At 40.7% G+C, this 22,269-nt stretch overlaps 1 protein-coding gene across 6 annotated transcripts in view; it reads left to right on the top strand.

Moving 5' to 3' along the window:
• The window catches only part of DPP6 (dipeptidyl peptidase like 6), a 550,202-nt gene that overhangs the window by 460,068 nt on the left and 67,865 nt on the right, over window positions 1-22,269 (top strand). For all 6 annotated transcript variants that reach the window (XM_032687013.1, XM_032687020.1, XM_032686996.1 and 3 more), the window contains exon 8: window positions 5,454-5,574. In XM_032687013.1, coding sequence (XP_032542904.1) covers window positions 5,454-5,574 — 121 coding nt within the window. The remainder of the gene's footprint in view (window positions 1-5,453; window positions 5,575-22,269) is intronic.

Genomic DNA, 22,269 nt, shown 5'->3' with positions numbered 1-22,269 from the left:
GACTTTGTGCCTATCTATACATGAAGGCCAGTTCTTGTTGATCAAACTCTCTGTGTTAAATTGCCAACCTTTCCATGTTATCTATTCTCATAGATAAATCCTGTGGGCTCACCTTGCAGTATGGAAAGCTGTCTTTTAATGTGTAGGAAACATTCACACTTCTCAATGTGCTAATAATTTAAAGTAATAAGCACCTAGGCATTAACTTTATGCTTGGAGATGCTAAATTTGAGTGATGCAGCTCATTCAGTTGACAAGTTATACATGTTAGAAATGGGGGGGGTAAAGAGAACATAAACTTAGACTGCCACCTTACAACCGGAAAATAAATAGGAGCAGTAAAAATGTAGATTAGTGCACATGAATTTATTTTCCTTTGGTCTCTGAAGAAATAGGAATTTCACACACCTCTTTGGCTGGAAGGAAGGTGGGTTGAACAACCCACCTTCAAAAGGAGATGTAGTATTCACTTGCTCAAAATAATTGGTCACTGTGACTTTTGAAGTGTTCTTAAAGAGATTATTGTCATTGCATTCCTGAAAAGGTCCATAAATTAATCCATTTAAAAGTACCAGTACTTTAATTACTGCAGCATAATTACTTAATACCACTCTGGGTCAGTTTAGTAGAGAGCACTACTTTAGAAGCCCTTAAGCAGTTGCAAAAACATTTTGAAGAAATCCTCCTTAAATCAATCAGTGTCGTTAAGGCTCTTGTGTGTTTGAAGTGAATAAAGTTTAATTTGTTGTCAGTTCAAATATTTTCCTTACTGTATAAATTTCTTTTACTGGATGCTTAATCTTTGACTTCTCTTCCCACCTCAGGCTTGTGGTCCAATCAGTCTAGTATTTTTTTCTCCAATAGTTGTGTCACACAAGGATGTCAAATGGTTTGAAGTCATCAGTTCTAAAACAAATTGCAAACAGACAGAGATTTCTTCCCAGACCACAGGAATTAGTGGTGTGTTGATACCTGAGGCTAAAGTAGTTGTATCTGAAAGTTTCAGGTGACATTCTGAGCCACATAAAGCCAACAGCAAAATCCCCATTGATTTTTATTACCCTGGGATTAAGTGAATGCATTTAAAAACCCCAAAACTTTATCTTAATCCCCTCAGATGTTCTAGTTATTTTTGTTGAGTGTTTAATCTTTTGAGCATCTGTTATGACATCCAGCAGGAAGAGAAGGAATTTCTTGTCTTTTGTTAGATCCAGTGGCAAGGAGTTCTACGTGTTAATTCCGATTTCATATAGGAAAAGTATTCTAGGTTTCTTTCATTTTTCTATTGATTTGGAAAAACAAAATGGTGAAAATTTTCCTTTTTTTTATGTCCTGTCCATTATCTTGTACAACCTAAGTCACGGTTTATTCTGTAGAGTCAGCAATTTCTGTTTCTTTGGTCTATGTATGGATGTTTCCATTCCTCTTACTTCTCTCAGAATGTCCTCTCTTTACTCCGTGTTGAACATGTCATGATGAAATCAGACATGGTATCCAACATGGGGATCTTCCTGGCTTAGCACAGGTTGACTTTCCATGCCATTAGTTGTGCTCAGTGTTGGATTTGAAGGCATATATATTGCAAGAACATCTGGGGCAAAGTTTTGCTCAGATATGCACACCGAAAGAGAAGACCCCAGAAATTTTGGCTCTAGCCTTTGTCTCCTGTACAGAAAATCATAAAACTGATCTTTACCCCTTCTTTCATCATTTTACATTTGACTAGAAATGCTAGGTAAAGCAAGCATAAAAGAATGTGAAAGTGGTGTCTGTACATATTTTTTATTATTTTTCTTTACTAAATTTTCTTATCTCTAATTATCTGACAGAATTGATCATTTGATAGAAAGCACTGCTTTGATGTCATAAAACCAAAACAGTAAAAAATACTATATAGGTATTTCATAAGATCACCAAATATCTTTCAAACCCAGAATGTGAAGTAATCCAAAGACATTTCTTTCTTGATGAATAACAGGAAGTTCAAAAGCTTTTTCTTAATTTATAAGATACATTACACAGAAATCTTCCTTGTGCTGCTTCAGTTATCTTTTATCTTGATTATGGTTGACATTTTTAGGGTACAAGGCACTGTAGTTAGGAGGATAATTTTAAATTCTCTATGAGGTGCTGCAGTTTGGCTCTGAATTATATGGGAGACAGTCTGAAATCAGAGCACTGTTTTATTTTTCCATTGCAGCTACCAGATACCTCATACAGCCTGATTAGTGCAATGAAGCTTTGAAAGACAAAATAGTGAAGACAGAAAGCATTCCAATGCTTTACAAGGGGAAGGGCAGGCACAGGTTGTCAATCCACCTTCTGTAAACTCATATAAAATTTAATACAGTACAAAATATCGTTAAACCTTCTTTTGCTGGAAGAATCTGGGCAAGGGAAGGGTTGCACGACTTGAATAACTTCACTTGCTTGTGTGCCTGTCAGAACAGCTCCCACCCAAGCAGCCTCAGCACATTTAGGGCTCAGACACAGAGATTTGGATTTATTTGGGTCCAAAGTATCTTATTCTGCTTAGCCTTCCTGATTGTTATGCATATTTAAGCTTCAACAACCCTCCCATATGCAGACTAGCTAACACATAAAATTCTTTACTTGGAAACCCTTATCTGGCTCCTCTGTTTACTAAAATTCAAGGAGAAAGTAGTACTTCCATAAAGTATTTTTTACTTTCAAAACCTATGAATTGAGTGCAGCTCTTCTTAGTTTAAAAGGAAGAAGAGCAAGCTACAGTTTCAGTCATAAGTTTTACCCTTAGGCAAACTCACTATAACTGCTGCCAAAATTAAATTAGGATGTATACTTTCTTCTGGAATCTTTCCAGCTCATCTTTAGGTGAAACATAAACTGTAAGAGGATGTGAAACAGAAACTGAAAGCAAGTATTTTTCACAGTTCTGTCTTTTCATAACATGGGAAATTGCATTCTAGTGTCATGGTAAAGATATATAACATTTATTCCAATATCTTCAAGTGTATAAAAACCCATCTGTAAATGTCTACTAAATTATGGTAACAGTTTGTCTTTCAGTCTAAGTAGCTTTCTGATACCCTGTTCAGTACATCTTTGCAGTCTGAATAGAGTTTAAAAATATTTTAAAGACAGGGATGGGGAGCAGAATGAAACCCCCATAATCCAAGGGGAAATGGTTGGTGACCTGCTACACCTCTTAGACACACACAAGTCTATGGGGATCCACGCAAGGGTACTGAGGCAGCTGGCAGAAGTGATCTCTGAGCCAACTTTCTGTCATTTACCATTAGTCATGGCTAACTGGGAAGGTCCCAATTGGCTGGAGGTCAGCAAATGTGATGCCCATCTAAAAGAAGAGCCAGTTGTATGAGGGTCAGCAAGGTGAAATGCCGGGTCTTGCACTTGGGTCACAACAACCCCCTGAAGCACTGCAGGCTGGGGGAAGAGTGGCTGGAAAGCTACCTGGTGGGAAAGGACCTGGGGGAGCTGGTTGACATTGGCTGAACATCAGCCAGGGTGTGCCCAGGTGGCCAAGAAGGCCAATGGCATCCTGACCTGGATCAAAAAATAGTGTGGTCAGCAGGACAAGGGAAATGGTTGTCCCTCTGTACTCAGCACTGGTGAGGCTGCACCTCAAATTTTGTGTTCAGTTTTGGGTCCCTCACTACAAGAAAGACATTGAGGTGCTGGGGCGTGTCCAGAGAAGGGCAACAGAGCTGGTGGAGGGTCTGGAGCTCTAATCTTATGAGGAACAGCAGAGGGAGCTGGTATTGTTTACCCTGGAGAAAAGGAAGCTGAAGAGAAACTTCTCTACTGCCTGAAAGGAGGCTGTAGCCAGGTGGGGGTCAGTCTCTTCTCCCAAGTAACATGTGATAAGACAAGGGGACAAGGCCTCAAGTTGTGCTGGGGTGGTTTATACTGGATATTAGGAACCCTTCCTTTGCTGAAAGGATTTTCAAGCATTTCAACAGGCTGCCTGTGGCAGTGGTGGAGTCACCACCCCTGGAGGTATTTAAAGGACGTGTAGATGTGGCACTGAGGGACATGGTTTAGTGGTGGGCTTGGGAGTGCTGGGTTAACAGTTGGACTCAATGATGATAGAATTGCAAAATCATAAAATAGTTTATGTTGGAGGGGACCTCAAAGACCTTAATGGTCTTTTCCAACCTAAATGATTCTGTGATTCTATGATTCTACTAAGAGCAGGATGCAGTGTGTCATTGGTGACAGCAAAACACAGAACAAAGCATTTAACCACATTATAAAGACTGATACTGTGGAAAAATATTTTTATGTAATGACTGGCTAAAGCACTGATCAGCATTTAAACACCTAAATGAAGAGCCTGACTCATGGGAGCATTCTTAGAGCAGTAGATCTAATGACTGAAAAAATTTTCTTTAAAAGAGAACGGAGGGCTTATTTAGGAGTCTTATGTTAGATTACCTTCCTGATGATCTTGAATTTAAATTTTATGATTGATAAGAATTTTATATTTCTTAATTCTTCTCCAAGATGTATTTGCTTTCCCTCAGACAGCACCAGCTTTGTGAGAAGGTGTTTGCAGAGGCAGGCAGAGGTAGCCGATGGCAGTCCTTAGCGTGAGCCTGCCCTTGGCTTCCCAAGGAGCTGGGAGGTCCCATGACATTTTGATCATGTAATCTTTCAGCAACCTGAATACACTAGATCCTTGCAACATGAGGGAGGAGGTTTCCAAATATGGGGTGGAGGTTATTGGCAGCTGCATCCATGCTGGCAGGGAGGTGAGACCCCATGGCCTTTGTCCCACCTACCCTGGCTCCTGGAGGAAGGGGACCTGGGAACTGGGGAAGGGTGGGAGGTCTAGCACACCCCTTTGTGTCCTTGGAGCATAAACTCCTGCTCCCCAGATGAAACACCAGCCTCTTCATGTTTGGTTGGCCAATATGGTACAGTCACATAGACTATCCCTATTCAATAGCAAATGTTGTCTCATTGGATCTGCATTAAAAACAAGATTCAGATTTATCTAAAAGATTGCCAGCTGTGTTTTAAGGAAGCAGGAGCAGCTGGAAAAAAGCAAGGAGCCATTTTCAGTGACCAGTGCAGTCACCACGTAGCATCAGCATCAGCTCTGCAAACTGCTACTGTGTCCTAGACCACTTTTTCAAAATCCTGAGTGTCGGCATTCTTCATGTCATGCCCTCTAACTGCACTGTTCAATTTCTGAAACAAAGACAGGAGTGAGAAACATAAAACTTGTATCAAAGCACCAAGGCTTCAGTTTGTTGTAAAATAGCATCTTTCTATTAGCTGATGGCATTGGAAGCAAGTTGTGGAAATCCTTTTTTTTGGACAAAAGACACTCTAAAAATGTGAAATGTGATTTTGTGCTACCGATTATTGTAAAAGCAAAATGCAACATTTTATAATGGAGCCACTGCTTAATGCTGTTCTCTTTTTCTTTTTTCCCTTCAAATCAGATATTTATCTTTGAGAATAACATCTATTACTGTGCTCATGTGGGGAAACAAGCCATCCGAGTGGTCTCCACAGGAAAGGAAGGTGTTATTTTCAATGGGCTCAGCGACTGGCTGTACGAAGGTAGGACACAACATTTAGGGCAGTAGTTAGTCATGAGTTTGAGTTACACTCTAGATTTACAGAATTGGCTGGATTAGACATCCAGCATTGCACTTCTGGGGACTGGTGGAGCACGGAGCTGAAAATCTGCTATTCTAACAGTTGCCTGATGTGCTGGACTGGAAATAATGTGAAATGATGTAAGAATTCTGTTTTCAGGCTGTTTTCTTTCCCTTAGTCCAAAGGTAATAAATCACTGAGCTTTAATGAACAGAACTGCTTCATTATTTAATGGCCCCTGCAATCACTTATAGATGTACCAGTTTTCAAATCACAAAAAGGACAGAAATGGAGAGGGGAAGGGGTTTTATTTTAAAGGAAGAAGCAAGAAAACAATTGTACTTGATTATCTGTTTTCCACAGTGCTAGGTGGGCCCTGGAAGCTGCCCAAATCTTGCTACCTAAAAAAAAAATTTCTAAAATCAAAGAGGTTCTCCCAGTAATTGGCTTCTTTCCCTTGAAAATGAGCCTGACAGGGTAGAGGGTCATCTCTGAAGCACTGCTTTGATCCTTTCAGCTGGCAAATAGCCATTTAGGTGTCTGTGAGCAGCTGCTTGCAAAGTGATCTCACCTTCTCCCTGGCTTAGGAAAGTATCCATGCTATCCCCAGTTCTTCTGGGCTTTTAAGCTAATACGGTATCAGAATTAAAATTTTAATATATACATATAAATATAGCAGGCAGACAACATGCATCCCTCTCTGTTGCTATCTAATGCTGAGAGCAGTTCCTTCTCACAAGGATCCTGGTTTTTGGACCTGTCTCTTTCCTGTGACACAGTTTCCCTCTAAAGTCACACTTTCTCCTACAGCTCCCATCATAGTTCCAAGGTTTTTTTACCTCTACAGAGAGAAAGTTTCCAGACACATCTATTAACTCTGTCCTGTTGACTGCTCCCAGTTTTCTTGAGGCTTAATAGAACAGAATAGGTTGCAAGGTGCCAGTTGCCATTAATTGGTGTAAGAATATGAATCGCTCCTTAAATTACTCTGTATCACAGCTATGCTGAGAACATCTAACTCAAAAATTATGGAATTAAAATAAATTACTTTATTTGCCACTCTCTAAGAAGCTGTTTCCATAAATCAGTGTATAAATTCATCAAACACATCAGTGGAAAAATCTGATAGCAGTTTATTACATTTGATATTTAAATGTGTCTTTACACTGTACCACAGAATATTTGCAAGTAAATTTTTTCCTTGTGAAGGACACCAGAGGAGTGGCTAAGAAGTTACAGAATGCTAATTTCCTTTCACTTTTTTCTTTATGTATTAATTTGCTGCAGCAGTTGTGGGCAGGCCTGTTTCACTCTGTAGGTCAAATGTACCTACTACTACCACCCACATCTTGCTGATAAACATCATTTAGTACATAAGGTTTTCTTGTAGAGTCTCACACACAGCACCACGCTGAGAGGAGTTTGTCAAGCCCGTGAACTCCAAGCACTCCGGCAAGCCCATGATGGCACTGGTTTTGCTGACACACATTTTTATTCAATTATGAGATTGCTCAGGCAATTTCTTGGCTGACATTGACTTTCACGTTTGTCCTTTATAATGAACTTGCTTGTAAACTTTATGTTAATGTACCAGGGTAAGAAATGAATGTATGATCAAACAGAGTCTGGTTATCCCAAGCCAGGTTCTGTAACCTCTCTGTGAGGCACGAGCAGATTAGAACCACTGAGCCTGCTATTCACTGGGAGCATGTTTTGAAGGAATTAAGAGATACCATCCCTTTGGAAATGTCAGTTTGTGTCCAAATACAGTTTATATTGAACTAAATAATTCTCTTACTTCACAAGCAAGGCGTAGAAGGTCCTACAGGAAAACCCAACATATAAACGTTCCCAAGTAGTGAGGTGCAGAATCCAAAATCAAATCCAGAGCTGAACGGTGTGAGCTGAGCTCCTTCTCTTGCACCACATCACTTGTGCAAACTTCATGGAGGTAAGGCTGGGACCAGCATTGGGGCTGAGGACTTGTGGCAGATGCTTGAAAAAAGCTGAGGGGCAACAGTGTCTACCACGTTTAGATGGATCTACCATGTTCGGATGGATCTACCACGTTCAGATGGATCTACCACGTTCAGATACCAGCTGTCTACACGCGTGGATGGATGGAGCAGGATCCCAGAAGAAGTTGGGTATTGCATGGTGGTAAATGGATAAGGACCACTGAGAGATGAGGGACACCTCCCCATCGGAGTCCATGGGAATTCAGGTGTCATTGTCAGTGAGGCTGAAGCTTTGCCCTGGCAGAAGCTGGGATGCTCTGCCAACACACTGTTACCAGTGCCTTTGTTTTTCCAAATTTTCTTCTTTTTTCGGGCACCACCTCTTCAGCGGGATAAACTGGAGCAACATTTTCAATCCATACCTACCTGACTCGAAATGCTTGAAAACTGGGCAAAGACTTGAATGTGCCACCTCAGGGCTCTTTTTCCTCTTCTCACGCTGCCGTTTGTAGACGTGCCTTCCCCACCTCCCTGACGGAGCTGGGTGGGATGCTCAGGCCCGTGTTCATTTGCACTGCTGTCGTCTCAGCGAGCCACCGGGATGGATGCTGAGCGTATGTAGAAATCTCATTCCATCTGTGCAGGCATCTACAGCAGATAGTCTGCTAAGGAGCTGCGAGAAGCGGGATCACAGAGAGTTCAGCGCACTCCTCTTCCTCACGTGCTCTTTTTGCTGCTGAAGTTGGTGACCCCTGGCAGCGACAGCCGAGCCTCCTCGCAGCACCCGCTTGGTTACTGTGACAGCTCACAGCCTGCTTCTTGCTTTCCCTGAATACAGCACAGAAAATAACAAAACTTGGTGTTTTCTATTTGTGGAAGCTGATTTTGAATGTCTTTTGTTGTACGTAGCAGGAGCACATCGACAACAATCCACCCTCCCCTTTCTGTGAACTGTCTTCACACTGCACTCTGCAAATGGCAATCCCAGCAGTGACACCCTTTGGGGTAACTCCTTCTCCTCCTTCTACTCATTCTACACTTCATATGAAAGGTAGACCTGGAGGGGACACTTTTCTTCATAACTTTTGCTTTTGTCATTGCTTTTGTCACAACAGAATAGATGCACTGTACTACTAATCACAGGTTTTTACTAAGTCCAGAAGCAGAGCAGATCTAGAGTAGAAGTGACAGGTTTTCTGCCCTGGAAAAATGCAGAAGTTCATTTCAATTCAAGTTAAGCTCTGCTTTTGTAAGTCTGCCAAAGGGGAAAAAATTTCTTCGAGGTATTTATGCTGATCTGTAGACTTTTGATAATATAGTGAAAAACATTTCAAATCAATCAGAGCTTAATCTACTTAGTGCATTTAGCTGGAAGGTTATAGATTGATACATAGATTACTGTAACATGAAAGCATAGATTAAACATGGGTTTTATTACTAAAATAAGCATTGACAATGTTTTCACAGTCTGACTGAACATTTTCAGAGCTGTGCCTGATAGATGCTTACACTAAAATGGAGTAATATCCTATAAAAGAGAGTTTAAAGTTCTGCAGCTGAAATCAGCTACACATTTAAATGCATAGCAGCAGCAAGGAGTGGTTTATATTTCAGTTTGCTGTATGATCATTGTTGGTTTGAGAATATGTTTCAGCAAAAATGAATCTTAAAGATAATTTTAAAACAGGTGCTGGTATAGCAAAAAGTACTTCCAAAGCAATAGGATAAGAGTATTTATATGTTCTTTATAACAATAGTATTTTTTTAAAACTAGTGTACATTTAAAAAGTAAAGTGCAGGTAAAACTCATTTCATTTAAACACTTAATTGGGACACTCTTCCACAGGATTGAATTCTGTCCTGGTGTAATTAAAGTGTCTTCATTTGCCACCAAGCACTTAGAGAGGCTGTTCAGATATTGTGAGGAAGGGTGGCAGCAAGGTAGTCTGGCAGAAGTCACCTCTGTGGTCCTGTTAAGTGACAAAGAGAAGGCTGAGATGTCCCTGTGTTGCAGTTTGGAAGCTCATTAAGCTTAGGATTGTGTGATGCTGAAGCCTGGGGAATGGGGCAGGAGGACTTCCCTCCATACTGGCACGTTACTTCCAGACCAGGAACACCCCAGCAGAGTAATTCAGTGTCCTGTTAGTAGGACAGGGACCTTCTATGGGATGCACTGCTTTAAAGTCCCGGTGTGATCTCCTTTGAGCAAATGTGTGTTCACAAATATAGGTAGATAACTTCTGGAATTATGCTCCACTGCTAAGTGTGTGCTTGGAAATCATGGAGGAGCATCATGTGGCACAGTGGTGTGTGCTGCTGCCACTGGTGGGAGGGGAAGGAAGGATTTTCACCTATAGATTGTCCTATTCCACCCATAAAGTGTGGAACAGGGGCTTTCCGTGCGTTTTGCTGCATGTGCCCACAGTTGTAGGAGTAGAAACTAGAAAAACTTAGAAACTATTTTGCAGTTGGGTCTGTGGGACACATTTTGGGGTTTTAGGGACTTTGGTTGTAAAAGTAAGAACTGCATGTGAGTTACTCCCTCATCTCATGTCACCGCCAGAGGATCAAAAGGGTTTGTCCTGGAAGTCTCTAAATCTAAAGATCATCTCAAAGAGAGCATCCCCATTCCAGGCTTAGTCCTGACACCATGGCTGTGACGTCTCATCTGGACATTTCCTCATCCTCATGTCAGAGGGAACAACATCTGGCAATGAAACCTCAGCCCCAGCTCTCATGACACACGTTTAAAACTCTTACACAAGATGAGCTACACGCAACCATCACTCAAAACTGATATCTGCTTTGTTGAGCTTAATGCACATCGGCATTGCTGTGCTTTATTTTTGGCTAGGAATCAAGAGGAGGAGGGGAAAAAAGACTCTTTTTTTTCGGAGATGATTCGTGTGCCTTATTAATCTTCGTTTTGCCTGCGTCTTGCGTGATCACCCACAGATCCTCTAACGTGACTTCGCAGTGACACCTGGTGGGAGAGGCCAGGATGTCATCGTCATCAAGACAATGAAACTGCAGAATTTTTTGCTGCAAGATGTAGTAAAGGGTCCCAATTTCCCCTCACGTAAGTTTCCCTGAAACTCTCTCTGAGCTTATGGGAACTACACGTCCAAAGCTCCTGGCTGATTCATGCTAATAGTGCTTCTGTTCCTTTCCTAGACTTTATAAAGAGAGGAAAGAGAACACAGTAATAAAGAAAAATCTTTTCCATAATTTAATCAGCATCTCACAAAAAATATCAGAGGGTATATTTAGAGCATGTATGACTGGTCTCAGAAGAGCAGCACCTGGTAGGAGCTGCCAAATCAAATATCAGTTATTTTGAGCAGTACCTTTTATGCTTATAGTATTTCATGCAAGTTAAGTAGACATATGTCTTAAGTTTAGAAGTATTAATTCTGAGACTCTGGAAGAAGTCTCAGTGCTGGGAAAATGCTCAGTAATTCTGCTGCAGCAATGCCTTAACTAATTTGGTGGTGTGCTCAATTTTTCATTGTATAATATGAGAATGCTGTTTCTGCTTGGAAACAGGAACTTTGATGATCAAATTACGCCTGGATTTGAAAAGGGACATTCATAATTAGTCTGAAAGCAAGTATGTCCTAAAGTTCCTGTTCAGTGCCACCAGAGAGGGAGGAGACATATCCTAGTATTTCACAGTCAGGGTTAACCTTTCCCAATAATTAGTAGCTCCAAGACCTGTTGGGGGAGGTTGAGATGAAGAATTAGACTGAGTCATCACTGCATTTTTTAAGATACTCTGGATAAATAAATCTCTTTCCATGCAAAAGCCAGTGCTCCAGACAGCTAAAGGCACCAGCCCTAATGGGACTATGAAAGATTCCTTTTTGGCAAGATATGTGAAGAATCATTGGGACAGAGATTATAGATTTTGATTTACTTTTAAGAACTTTCACATTATGAGTCACAAAGAAAATATTTCATAGACATGGATAATTTTGCAATTCTACACAGCTGCTATGGGGTGAAGGGAATATGGGAAACATTTGGAAATGGGAAATGGCATCAGATAGGGCCACAAATGCACTTCAAAGCTAACAGCCCTTAGTTTGCCCTCAAGTGCATGCTGATGTTTTTCAGGGGGTTTGGGGAAGCCGCATGGAATTTGTTCTCTCATTTGTGTGCTTGTTCAGGCGAGGTAGCAAAAACCGTGTGGTGCTTCAGTGACATTGTCACCATACTAAAATAGCAAGTTTTTCTCTCTTTTGCATATTGGACGTCATTCACTGTTGCCCATTCAGTGTATGCAGCTCCTGTGTGGCTCCTGGGGCTGTACAAGTCCCAGTTAGCCATTATTCAGCTGCCTGTTGAAGGTGACTATGTTTTCGTGCACCTTGTGTGCGTGCTGATTTATACCAAATGGGCATAAAATCTGCCCAGTTTAGTTGCAGTTAAAGAAAGACTGAAGAGCAGCTCTTCACCTCAGCCATATGTTTGAAGTGGATATTTCCACCGTACATAATTCTGTTTCAAGGAAGATGAAATAGATGCAACATTGTTGTGCCTTCTCCATGTAAAAGCAGAGGAAAAGAGAGTCTTAAATTTCACCAGATAATGTCATGAAAGGTTTGGCAGAAGCTCCCTCACCTTCTTGCTTTGGTGGAGGTTCCCCTGTCCCAGGGAAGCTCACATTACGGATTGCATCACCAGAACAGGCTTCTGGCCCTTCTCAGTAGGCAAAGGTCAGGGAAAATTGAACCATTTGCAATGCCCATTGTGAATGCCTGCCTAGAAATCAGCAAGCTCCTGAAAACTTTAAAATGTGCTGTTACCTGGACTGGCTTCAAAATCGAGCACTGCACCATGAGAAACCTTGCCAGCTCTAGCCCAGTCTTTAACCTTCCCTTTCTGCAGAAGGTTGTTTGGAAGGAGGCTGCTGGCCAAAACCAACACCTGTCATCCTCTGATTTTTGGATCACCATCATTCAGTTTTCAGGATGGCTTTTGGAAGGAAAACAGAATATTGTTTACTGTGGTCAGTGATCTCCTTGGGGCAGTGGAAGGAAGCCAGTTGTCAGCCCTGATGTCACTGGTCAGCCAGTAGCTGCCAGCCCCTTAAGAGGTGTTCAGTGAGTGAAGTTGGTTTGTTTGCCCTGAAGGCCTGATAGGTATCACAAAATAGGTGTTGCATCACTTGAGTCAAATATTTCCCAAAAAAATGGTGGTTTATAAGTTGTGTAACAGAGTTATTATGGTTTTCTGCTTGTACAGGAGTTCTGTTTCTCTGCACCAATTTCATTACAGTGGCCTTGGGTTAAATTGTCTATTGGAGATCTGTGTCCTCATTTTCTGATTATGCTGGTATTTTTAATAACCAATTAGTATACTAGCACTTTAAATATTGCAGAACAGATTTTGACCTATGCCATGCTAAGTTGAAGTCTGGAATAACTCCATGAAAGCTAATAGTGATGCTCTGGATCCACACCAGGATGCTGAATGATAGGGTCTTGCTGTAATATTCATGCTTTATATCCACTGTCAGAGTTTCAAAGGAAATATCTTAAACTGATATTATTCTCAGAAAATTAAGAGAGGAATGTTATTTTCCAATTCAGTCAAATTTGAGAGCTGTGCTTTTCCTCCGTAGAATAATATCTGTGGCTTGATAGGATAAAACACAGAGAATGTATTTAGGTGATCAGATTCACTGTGGGTAAAACAAAAATGCATCATTTCCTTGTTGGTAGAATTGAGCCTGTGGCCTATGATATACATAAGAGTCTTCCAGGCTGTAGAATGTTGTGAGATTAAAAGAATTGAATTAATTTGTACAAATCTATGTACAGTATTATTGGGTGGAAATATAGCTGTTAGGGCATGTTTCCCAGGGATACTGTAGGCACCTTTGTCCTGGGGGATTTTTGAGAGTGAATTAGACAGATTTTTGTCATGGCTTGTTGAGATAAACATCAATCTTATTTCAGTGCAAGGGAGGGATTAGACAATTTCTTTGGGCTTCTAGATCTAAAGTTTTATGATTATATATACAGTTTTGATGGCTTTTTCTGATATCTTTGCAGTTAGACATCTTGGCTCTGATATTACAAAGTCACTGTAAGAGCTCTTGGAATATCCCTTCAGAATTTACAGAATACCTGTTTTTATATATAACAGGGTGAATACACATAAACTGCTTGGACAAGATGGGTGTAGGGAATGGAGCTCTCTATTATGATACATTTATATGTACCTCATTATTCCCCTGAGGAAAACTGCTCATTTTCTTTTTCTGGGAGTGTCCAAGTACTTTTATTTGAAAAACATGTTTTAAAGAAAACAAGCAAGCTTCATGTTTTTAAAGTGCTGCAATCAAGAAGTGATTAAAAGGACAGAAAGAAACAATGAAATTGAAAGATAGCCATAGAAATTTTATGTTAGTGCATAATCCCATCAGTTTGACCTAAAAAGTAATTTTCTGTAGTTTTTTTCCTCGATGCGCGGTTCTTCCTTGGTACAACCTTGCTTATGGAAATTCGGGGGCCAGTGGAAAAGCTACTGGCTGTTTAAATAGCTATCCTCTTTGTCTCACTGCTTCCTGGCCTGAATAAAGAGTATCTGCCTTAAGAAATAAAAAAAAAAAGAAAAAAATGAATGTACTCTCTCCAAATTAGAATGAGTGAAAGCTACATGAAAGGGATGAAAATTCTGCTGAGATATGTGAGTCTCACAGTTGGCCTGTCCGTTGTTGTATAATAGCAGGGAAATCAAAAGAATATCCAAAATGATGACACAAGTCAGCTTATGATTTGTGTACTTCAGCTCCTGTAATTAAAAAAATTAATAAGATAAAATAGAAAAGCAGCAAACAAACTAACAAAAAACTCAAACAACAAAAACCAAGGAACCAAGCTGAAAAAACAAAGAACCAAGTTGAAGTGCAGTTAAAAAACTACAACTTAAAATCCTTATGCCAGCTGTAGGGAGTCAGAGGTCGAAGTGGGCTTGTGATTAGGAGGACAGAGGAGTTATGACATGGGAAATACAAAGGGTGAATCACTGCCAAGGGCTAACTGGGGACCAGGGATGCCCCCACAGAGCTCAAGTTCACTGTTTCAACAGAACAGGCAAGAGGTTAAAACCTTGTATGTGAAAAAAGACCTTCAGCATTCCTGTCTGTGCTGCATGTGCTTGGCCTTGCATGAGGCATGGTAACCAGCATGCTCAGATCCTGGTACTGGGAATACAAGACTTGTTTTTCCGCCAGTGTTTTGAGCTACCAGCTCTCCACTGGACCTCAGATCTTTGGAACATGAGGGACCTGGGTGTTGCAGCACATGGCATTTTTCAAACTGGGGCAAAGAAGTCCAGTGGTGACTGCAGTGTTGATAACAACCAAGACAGGGAGGTCATTCTACCTGGATTTTGCTCTGGATCGGGAAAACTGGAGAACTAGAGCACATCATTAAAGTGATCCGGTTGATATACCAGCATTTTCTAGAAGATGAAGCATCCAGGGACTATATCACCCTCAACACTCAATTAGTTGTTGCTATAAGTAACTACCATATGGTGTAGCTCCTGCACCAGCTACTTTCCAGTCTTCAGTGGGTACAGGTCTAAGGGGAAACTGCCACGGAGTTAATGGTAATTAGAAAAGTGGGGGGAAATAGCGTATTTTAAAGATGATATTTAAGCTTTTGGATGGTTAAGTAGTAAAATATAGGTGGCCAGGGATGTGCTGGCTGCTGTGTGCCGGGATGGGGATGCCAGGTGCCTGCAAACCCCACACACATGTGCACAGCAGCCGGTGTGACACAGCAGGGAGTGAATCCAGGAGGATGGCAGAAACCTTCAGTCCACCCCAGGACGAGGACTGCAGCGACCAAGCAACACTGTAACGTGTAGGAGATGTTTTCCTTCAAATCCCTGGCAAATAACAGCAGGTGTTGCTCTGCCTTTCACCCTGCTCTGCCTCCCTGCAGCCTTTTCCCACATCCAATGGGATTTCTGAGAGGCTGCAGAGGAGGTGATAGGTATCGAGCCAGGTTTCATTGCCTACCAGAGCAGGGCCAGATACTGCACCAGAGATAAGAGTGAGGAATAAACCTGTGTTGCGATATCTGCTCAGGTCTGCAGCCTCCAGCAAGAGCAGCACCAACCACTTATGTGTTGCCCAGCTTCTTTGCCTGCTTTCTACTCTTTCCATTGCAAACTGAGTTTCCTACTTTGAGAATTGGTTCCACAGCACAGCCAAGCCATGCAGAGCTGGATTTACTACCATTCTTCCCATTTCTTTTCTTCTAAAAGGATCACAGTCATTTCTGTGTTCACCTGTCATCCCGGTGCTGAATGATCACACTTGCAGCCAGCTTGTGCTCCCAGCTTGACAAGCTGCTGTTTGCATACAAGAAAATTATGATTAGAATATCTTTCTTCTTTCCTTTTTTTTTTTGTTTTTGTTTACTTGTTTGTTTGTTTTGTGAAGGTTTTTGTTTGTTTGTTTGTATTGTATTTTTAATGACTAAAAGTTTGTTGTGCCCTATTTGCCAAGTTCTCGTGTGTCACTCTGCACTGGAAAAAAATATTCTGTTGTTTTGAGTCACATCAAACAGCACAGGAACACAAAATGCTACTAAGAGATAAATATTGTAATTTTTTTATAGTAATTTTAAATACTTCTTATTAGTGAATTCCTTAGTTATGGATTTTGAAGGGATGTATTTTCACTTTTAAATGTTTTTTTTTTCAGATTTCAATGAGAGTGGAAGCATCATATAGTACTAAAACAAACTATCAAGTGCTCTGTGTTTTTATCCATAAAATTTCCTGGGATGTAGCTAAGTCCCCTAGATGGCCTTGCAGCTGTATTGAGTATATGGATGTAAGCTACACCAAGAAAAGATTTACTCTTCATCTCACCTGATACTGATTATACAGGGAAGGGTGACCACTGTGGTCTGTTGGGCAGAGTTCTTCAATTCCAAACTATTAGCTGAATAATATTTCCCATAATTCACACAGATGTACCAGAAAAGTAGGTGTAAAATTCACAATTACAATCTCATTTAGCATGTACAATACCCTGATTTATATGTTAGATTCAGATCAAAATTATAGAGTTAAGCAGAAGTTGATACCCCTAACAAATGTACATGTTCTTAAACTTTTTTGAGTTTTACTTCAAGACTTTTTTCCTTTTGAGTGTTTTCTTTAACTTACATAGTGCTGTATTCTTGCCTATAACCAATTAAGGCTTAAATCTGTAGTGCCTGGGCTGGGTAACAGAGAAAAATACCTTCTACTGAGACCTGGTATAGTTATATTCCAGCCTGAGAAATATCAACACTTTCTGAAAAATGCAGGAAAAAAGGTTTACATCATACTTTAGATCCAGACTATCTCTACATACTGATTGCAAATTGAAGTAGTAACAAATAGATTTTATTCTTTTTTAGTTTTCTCTGTAGCACAATAATTTAAAATGTAGACTACAATTTTATTCCTTACTATGGTTTACAAAAGACTGATCTCTCATGGATCACCTTTTCTTCTGCATCTGTATTTCCTTTACAGGCAGAATCTTTTACTGTTTTCTGTTGTCGTTGTTATATATATATTCCTAATTTTTCTTTTTTGTGTTTCATGCATTCTTTTTAAGCTGGTTTTAAATAAATTCAGACTTTTCTCTTTTTTTTCCCAATTCCAATGAGGCAAGAAAAGTAACATAGACTAAAGAGGAGAGGTACTGTCTAGGAAAGAAAGAGTTAACACAGAAGATCATGCAAATGCTTGTTGGCAAAAGGGAATAATTCCAGAGTGGTCCTCAAAACTTCATTAGAGATCAGAGAAACATGAAATATTGCATTAACTGAAAGAAAAACTCTTATATTACAGGGTTTAATGTCCTTAGAAATGTTGCAGAGTTTATTTGAAAAATAAACCCAACAAGCCTCTATTAAATTTATAGAGGAAATGGAAAGCAGAAAACTCAGAAGTCTGTAATTGCCACCTACAAATATGATAATTAGAGTGAATAAGAAGTAATGAAGGAGGAAATCAGAGACAACTCACCTCCTTAGTGAAGGTGGAGGTTACATTGCCACCATGTGGTAAGACTATGTAGAGCTGGAGCAGCTACTTTCTCCATCAGGATTCGAGAGGAGAGCTGCAAACAGCCAGAAATCTGCATGATTTGCTGGAAAAAAATATAGTATGCAAATAGCATCCTGATTAGAAAGAAGCAATGTGAGATGAAATCCTATTTTACTTTTGATTAGCGTGTGCGGTCGGTTCTTTGATGGTGTGTTTGTGCTGGTTTTGACTTGAATTTTAATTCAAAATGCTGTTACATAAAATATTCAGTGGAAAAGTGAGCAGACTGCAGAAAAGAATAAGAAAAAAAGGTTCTCTTTTGGAAATTATGTCATTTAAAAGATTTTATGAGTACAAAAATCCATCATTCTGTTACATGTCTTCTTGAAATTGTCTCCAAAGTTTCTGCATAAATTTTGATTTTTATCAAAATCTTTTCATAATTCTGGGATACTTCATGGGATAATCCCCATTTGTATCACGTTTAGAAACACGAACCTTACTTTTTCACAAAGTACTTTTTAGAGCACGCTCTATGGAAATATAACTGTTTTTTTTAAAAGGAAAGTCTTAAAGTTCTGCCTATGGCAGGATTTGGGATTCACAAAAGTGTGTCAACTTGTTCTTTCCCCCCCAACTTTAGCTCGTAATTCCTCATGACGTGACAACTGGTTGCTGTAGAAATTATTAGGATTCAAGAGCATGATTTTACAGTCTGAGTCAGATAAGCTTTCACAATCCCCTTTTTGATCAGATTAGTGCTGGCCTCTGAGATGACCCTCAGCCAAGGAGAGCCTCTCCTCCCAGGGCGGGGATTGCTGGTGACCTCGCTGGCTTTCCCTTCAGACAGCTCTGTCCTGCTCCACTGCAAGGTCTGTTTCTTGTCTTCACTGCAGCATGAACTGTTCTCTGGTCTCTACCGTGTTTAACATCCCTTGCAGGGGCTGTTTGGGTGTCAGTGTAACAAAGTGCTTGAACTTCGTGCTAAATACTAAATACAGTGGTTGCCTTTGTAAGAACAGCTCCCTTCTTTGTAAGAACAGCTCCCTTCCTTAGCACCCACACACTCGTAGCTAAAATGCGAGAATAAGATTAAATGAGCTTCACAGATGACGCTCAGATGTATCTCTTGGTACAAGTCTAATTATGACCTACACTGAAGCAATTATTCTGTCTTGATCTTAATGCCTTTTGCAAGCACCAATTAATAAAATTTCCCATAATGTCCTGGTAGAACAGGAATTATTGCCATCTTTTTAGAAACAGGCAAACTGAGGCACAATTATTGACCTGGTTTTAGATGAGATGGGAGAAACTAGGACACAAAACTGAGGTGAGAGTATCACCTTAGACCCCAGAAACCAAATAAAATGCAGAACATTGTGCAAACCCCCAGATCTGGCTGTTTTCATCATATCCCTGGGATCACCTCCAGCACAGACCCCTGGCGAGTCCCCTTCAGTTTTGGTCGCATATGAGGGATGCACAGCTGGAGAGATGTGTCTGTGCAAATCACTGTACAGGAAGGCTGGACTGGTCCTGAGTGATTTTGACAGGAACAGGAGCCTCTCCAACCCATGGGGCACCCTATGAGCAGGAGGCAAACATCTGCTGTTAAAGCTGCCCCGGCTCTGTCAGACTGTTACTTCTGTTCTGGATTGTGAAGGGGCTGATGGACTCTTACCTGCCTTGCAAATCCCAGAAAACAGCAGCAAATCACTTCAGCCCTATCCTTTTTGCACTTATGACTCACAAGCATTTGCCTCCTACATCAGTTTTGCTTTTGCTCAAAGTTGAATAATTGCCTTGTATTTGATTTAACAACAATAGCAGGGGAAAAAAATAACCACCAGTAGCTACTGCATAAGACTACATCAAAAGCAATTTTTTAAAGGAGGCTTTCATGATAGCTAGATTAAAGATTTGAGAAACTGGTAAGAAACAGAACTGAAGAAAAACAGCTCCTAAAAGCAAAACATTATGTTTTCATGCTATTGTATTTTTAAAATTGAAGGCAACAGTCTGAAAACAGACATAGAAATAAATCTTACTTGGTGGGAATTATCTGGAGATCATTGTATTTATTGCATTTATTTTGATTTTCTAGTCTCTGCCTCAGACTGTAGGCATGGAGATGACTTAAAAGATTCAGTATCTCATTTTAAAAATTAAACTTCACTTGATTATTGAACTGACCCAACCTAACCTTTAGACTGTTGTGTATTATTCTGGATATCACCAGCAGGTTAGAAATGGTGAGAATAGGACAGGAGGTGAGAGCTGTATCCCCAGCAGCTGAAGGATTTCAGATGTGATAGCTGAGGCTGTGCTGCCCCTTGGAGGCACAGCACAAAGTTGCATAAATACACAAGGAGGGAAAGGATTAATTATGGTGCTTTAAAATTATCTTGTTTTTTTTCCTCTCCCTCCTCTCTACCCTTCTCTCCCCAACAACCTGTGAATTGCCTTGAGGCCTGTATGTGTGGGGGCTCTTGATAAGGGTCTAAAAGCCTATAAGATGTAGCACATCTTGCCCAGATTATGTCATGTGTGACGACACCCTGGATAAATAATTTTCCGGCTAAATGTAGGTATTTTAGAATCCTTTTGTGCTTCTCAACTCTTTTCTCTAATATTTGACATCTGATACAACTGTGGATCTCTCAGCAACTACTGAGGATATTTAATAGTGATGGGATGGAAGGGTCAGGAGAAGGTTCAGGAAACTGATGTGATTGTTGTCCAGCACTATGGAGCAGGGAGTAGATTTGGGAATTTCTCTGTAAATTTCCCCATCTCAGCAGGTCTGTCAGTGGAGCTGTGGATCTGGCTCATGGGCACTGCTGATAAACACTAGACCTGGAGCCACGGTGGGAGAAGTTGTCATCCTGCTTGTATGGCTCCAGTGAGCACACTGAGATGAACAAAAAACTCACTTCTGCCACTCAGGAGCTCGGGATCCTTTTAAAACTCTCTCTGGGGAATGACCCAGTTAAAATGTTATGTTGTTGGAGTAAGAACAACACAAGGCTGCTTATGGGACACCTTTTGTTTAAGAGCTGGCCTATGAATTTTGGGCATCTGATTTTGACCTTGTGAGTGAGAATACTTTGAACTGGATGCTGACCTGGCAAACAGTGAACCAGGAAAGCTTGGCATGCATCAGGAATGTTTCAGCGCTTTTGCGGGATTTAAAATTATGCAAGGCAGAATAATAAACCCAAAAAGGAGAAATGGTAACGACAATGGTGTTGTTCTGGCTCTGTTAGCAGAGAGCATGTGGTGCCAGGTGAGAGGTGGGAGTAGCAAGACAGAAATGCAGATGTAACAACAATTTTCTCCTGGTGTGAGCTGCCATTCGGAAGTGTTGTAGTACGTGATCTCCTAATTACCAAGGCCCAAGATTATCTTTAATGAGCAGATCTCTCAGCACAGCACAGCAGAATGGCACCTCAGCTGAAGGGAAGTTGCAGGAAGAGTGGAGAAGCCGAGAGGTCTGTTTTCCTCTGTCCGATTGAGTCTGTGAAAGGGCCACTGCAGAATCCAGTTGTGGCACAGCTTCTTTCCCTGGGAGAGGAGGAAGGCAGCAACATGATAGATCTAGTCATGTTGCACAAAGCCCAGGCCTGCCCCTGAATGGTATTAGGATTAAAACTATCTGTTCCCCTCACAGAACTGATGCTCACTGCATGAATTATTTGCTTGGACTGTAGAAATTACAAATGCAAGTCCACCAAGTGCTTGATAAACACTAGATCACAAAACATTGGGTTTGGTTCCAGCAAAATAACTTTCCTGGGGCACCCAGAGATGGTCCCCGACCTGCACTGTCCCATGATTGACCTGTTCTCCTCCTCTAGAAGAAAATACACATTTAAAAGCACAGCTGAAATACTGTTTAGAGGACAAACCAGCTGTTTGCCTTCAACACAGCAGCTAAATTGGGTCTGAAGATGGAGAGTCACTTCTGCAGTCTGACTTTACTTCGTTTTAAGCTTTTAGTTTAGCTTGGTGGAAAGAGTGCATATTTTGCTGACCACTTGAAAAAGGGAAGAATAGTTGCTTGACTGCACAGGAGTGGATTTGGCTCCTTCAAACACATCAGTCCTTATTGGGCAAGCATGACACTGTTACATTTCTTTATATCACACCGAGAAACAAGAGCTGGATCCTTAGTAAGTATGTATCACTAGATACATTATTAATTCCAGTTATGAATTTGGACTTAAAACTGCATTAAACCATCTCTCTGAGTATATAGGACACAGAAAGATAATTTACAGTCAATTACCCAGCCAGGTAGTTGCGTTTATAGCAGTATATCATGATCCATTTTTCAGTTTGGGAATGTAGATCAGGAAAACATAAACCAGACATCCTGTTAGCCCCCCTTAAAGAAATACTCTTCATACTAAGAAAAAAATAATAAAAATATGTGTAATCATGATGTAACCATGCTTTGAGTATTTTCACATCCTGGTGGAATCCTGCTAAGCCTGATGAAGATGAAACCTCCCACCCAAAGTGCCAACAACATAATTGGGATTTATAGCTGCAGGCTGGAGCACACAATCTTCAGAGGCTGGACGGAATGACAGAGAAATATCACTTGGAAGAAGACAGAAGA

Source organism: Chiroxiphia lanceolata, chromosome 1, assembly GCF_009829145.1.
Source record: "Chiroxiphia lanceolata isolate bChiLan1 chromosome 1, bChiLan1.pri, whole genome shotgun sequence".
NCBI lineage: Eukaryota > Metazoa > Chordata > Aves > Passeriformes > Pipridae > Chiroxiphia > Chiroxiphia lanceolata.
The sequence above is the reverse complement of the archived record's forward strand: the minus strand, read 5'-3'. Positions and strand labels throughout refer to the sequence as shown.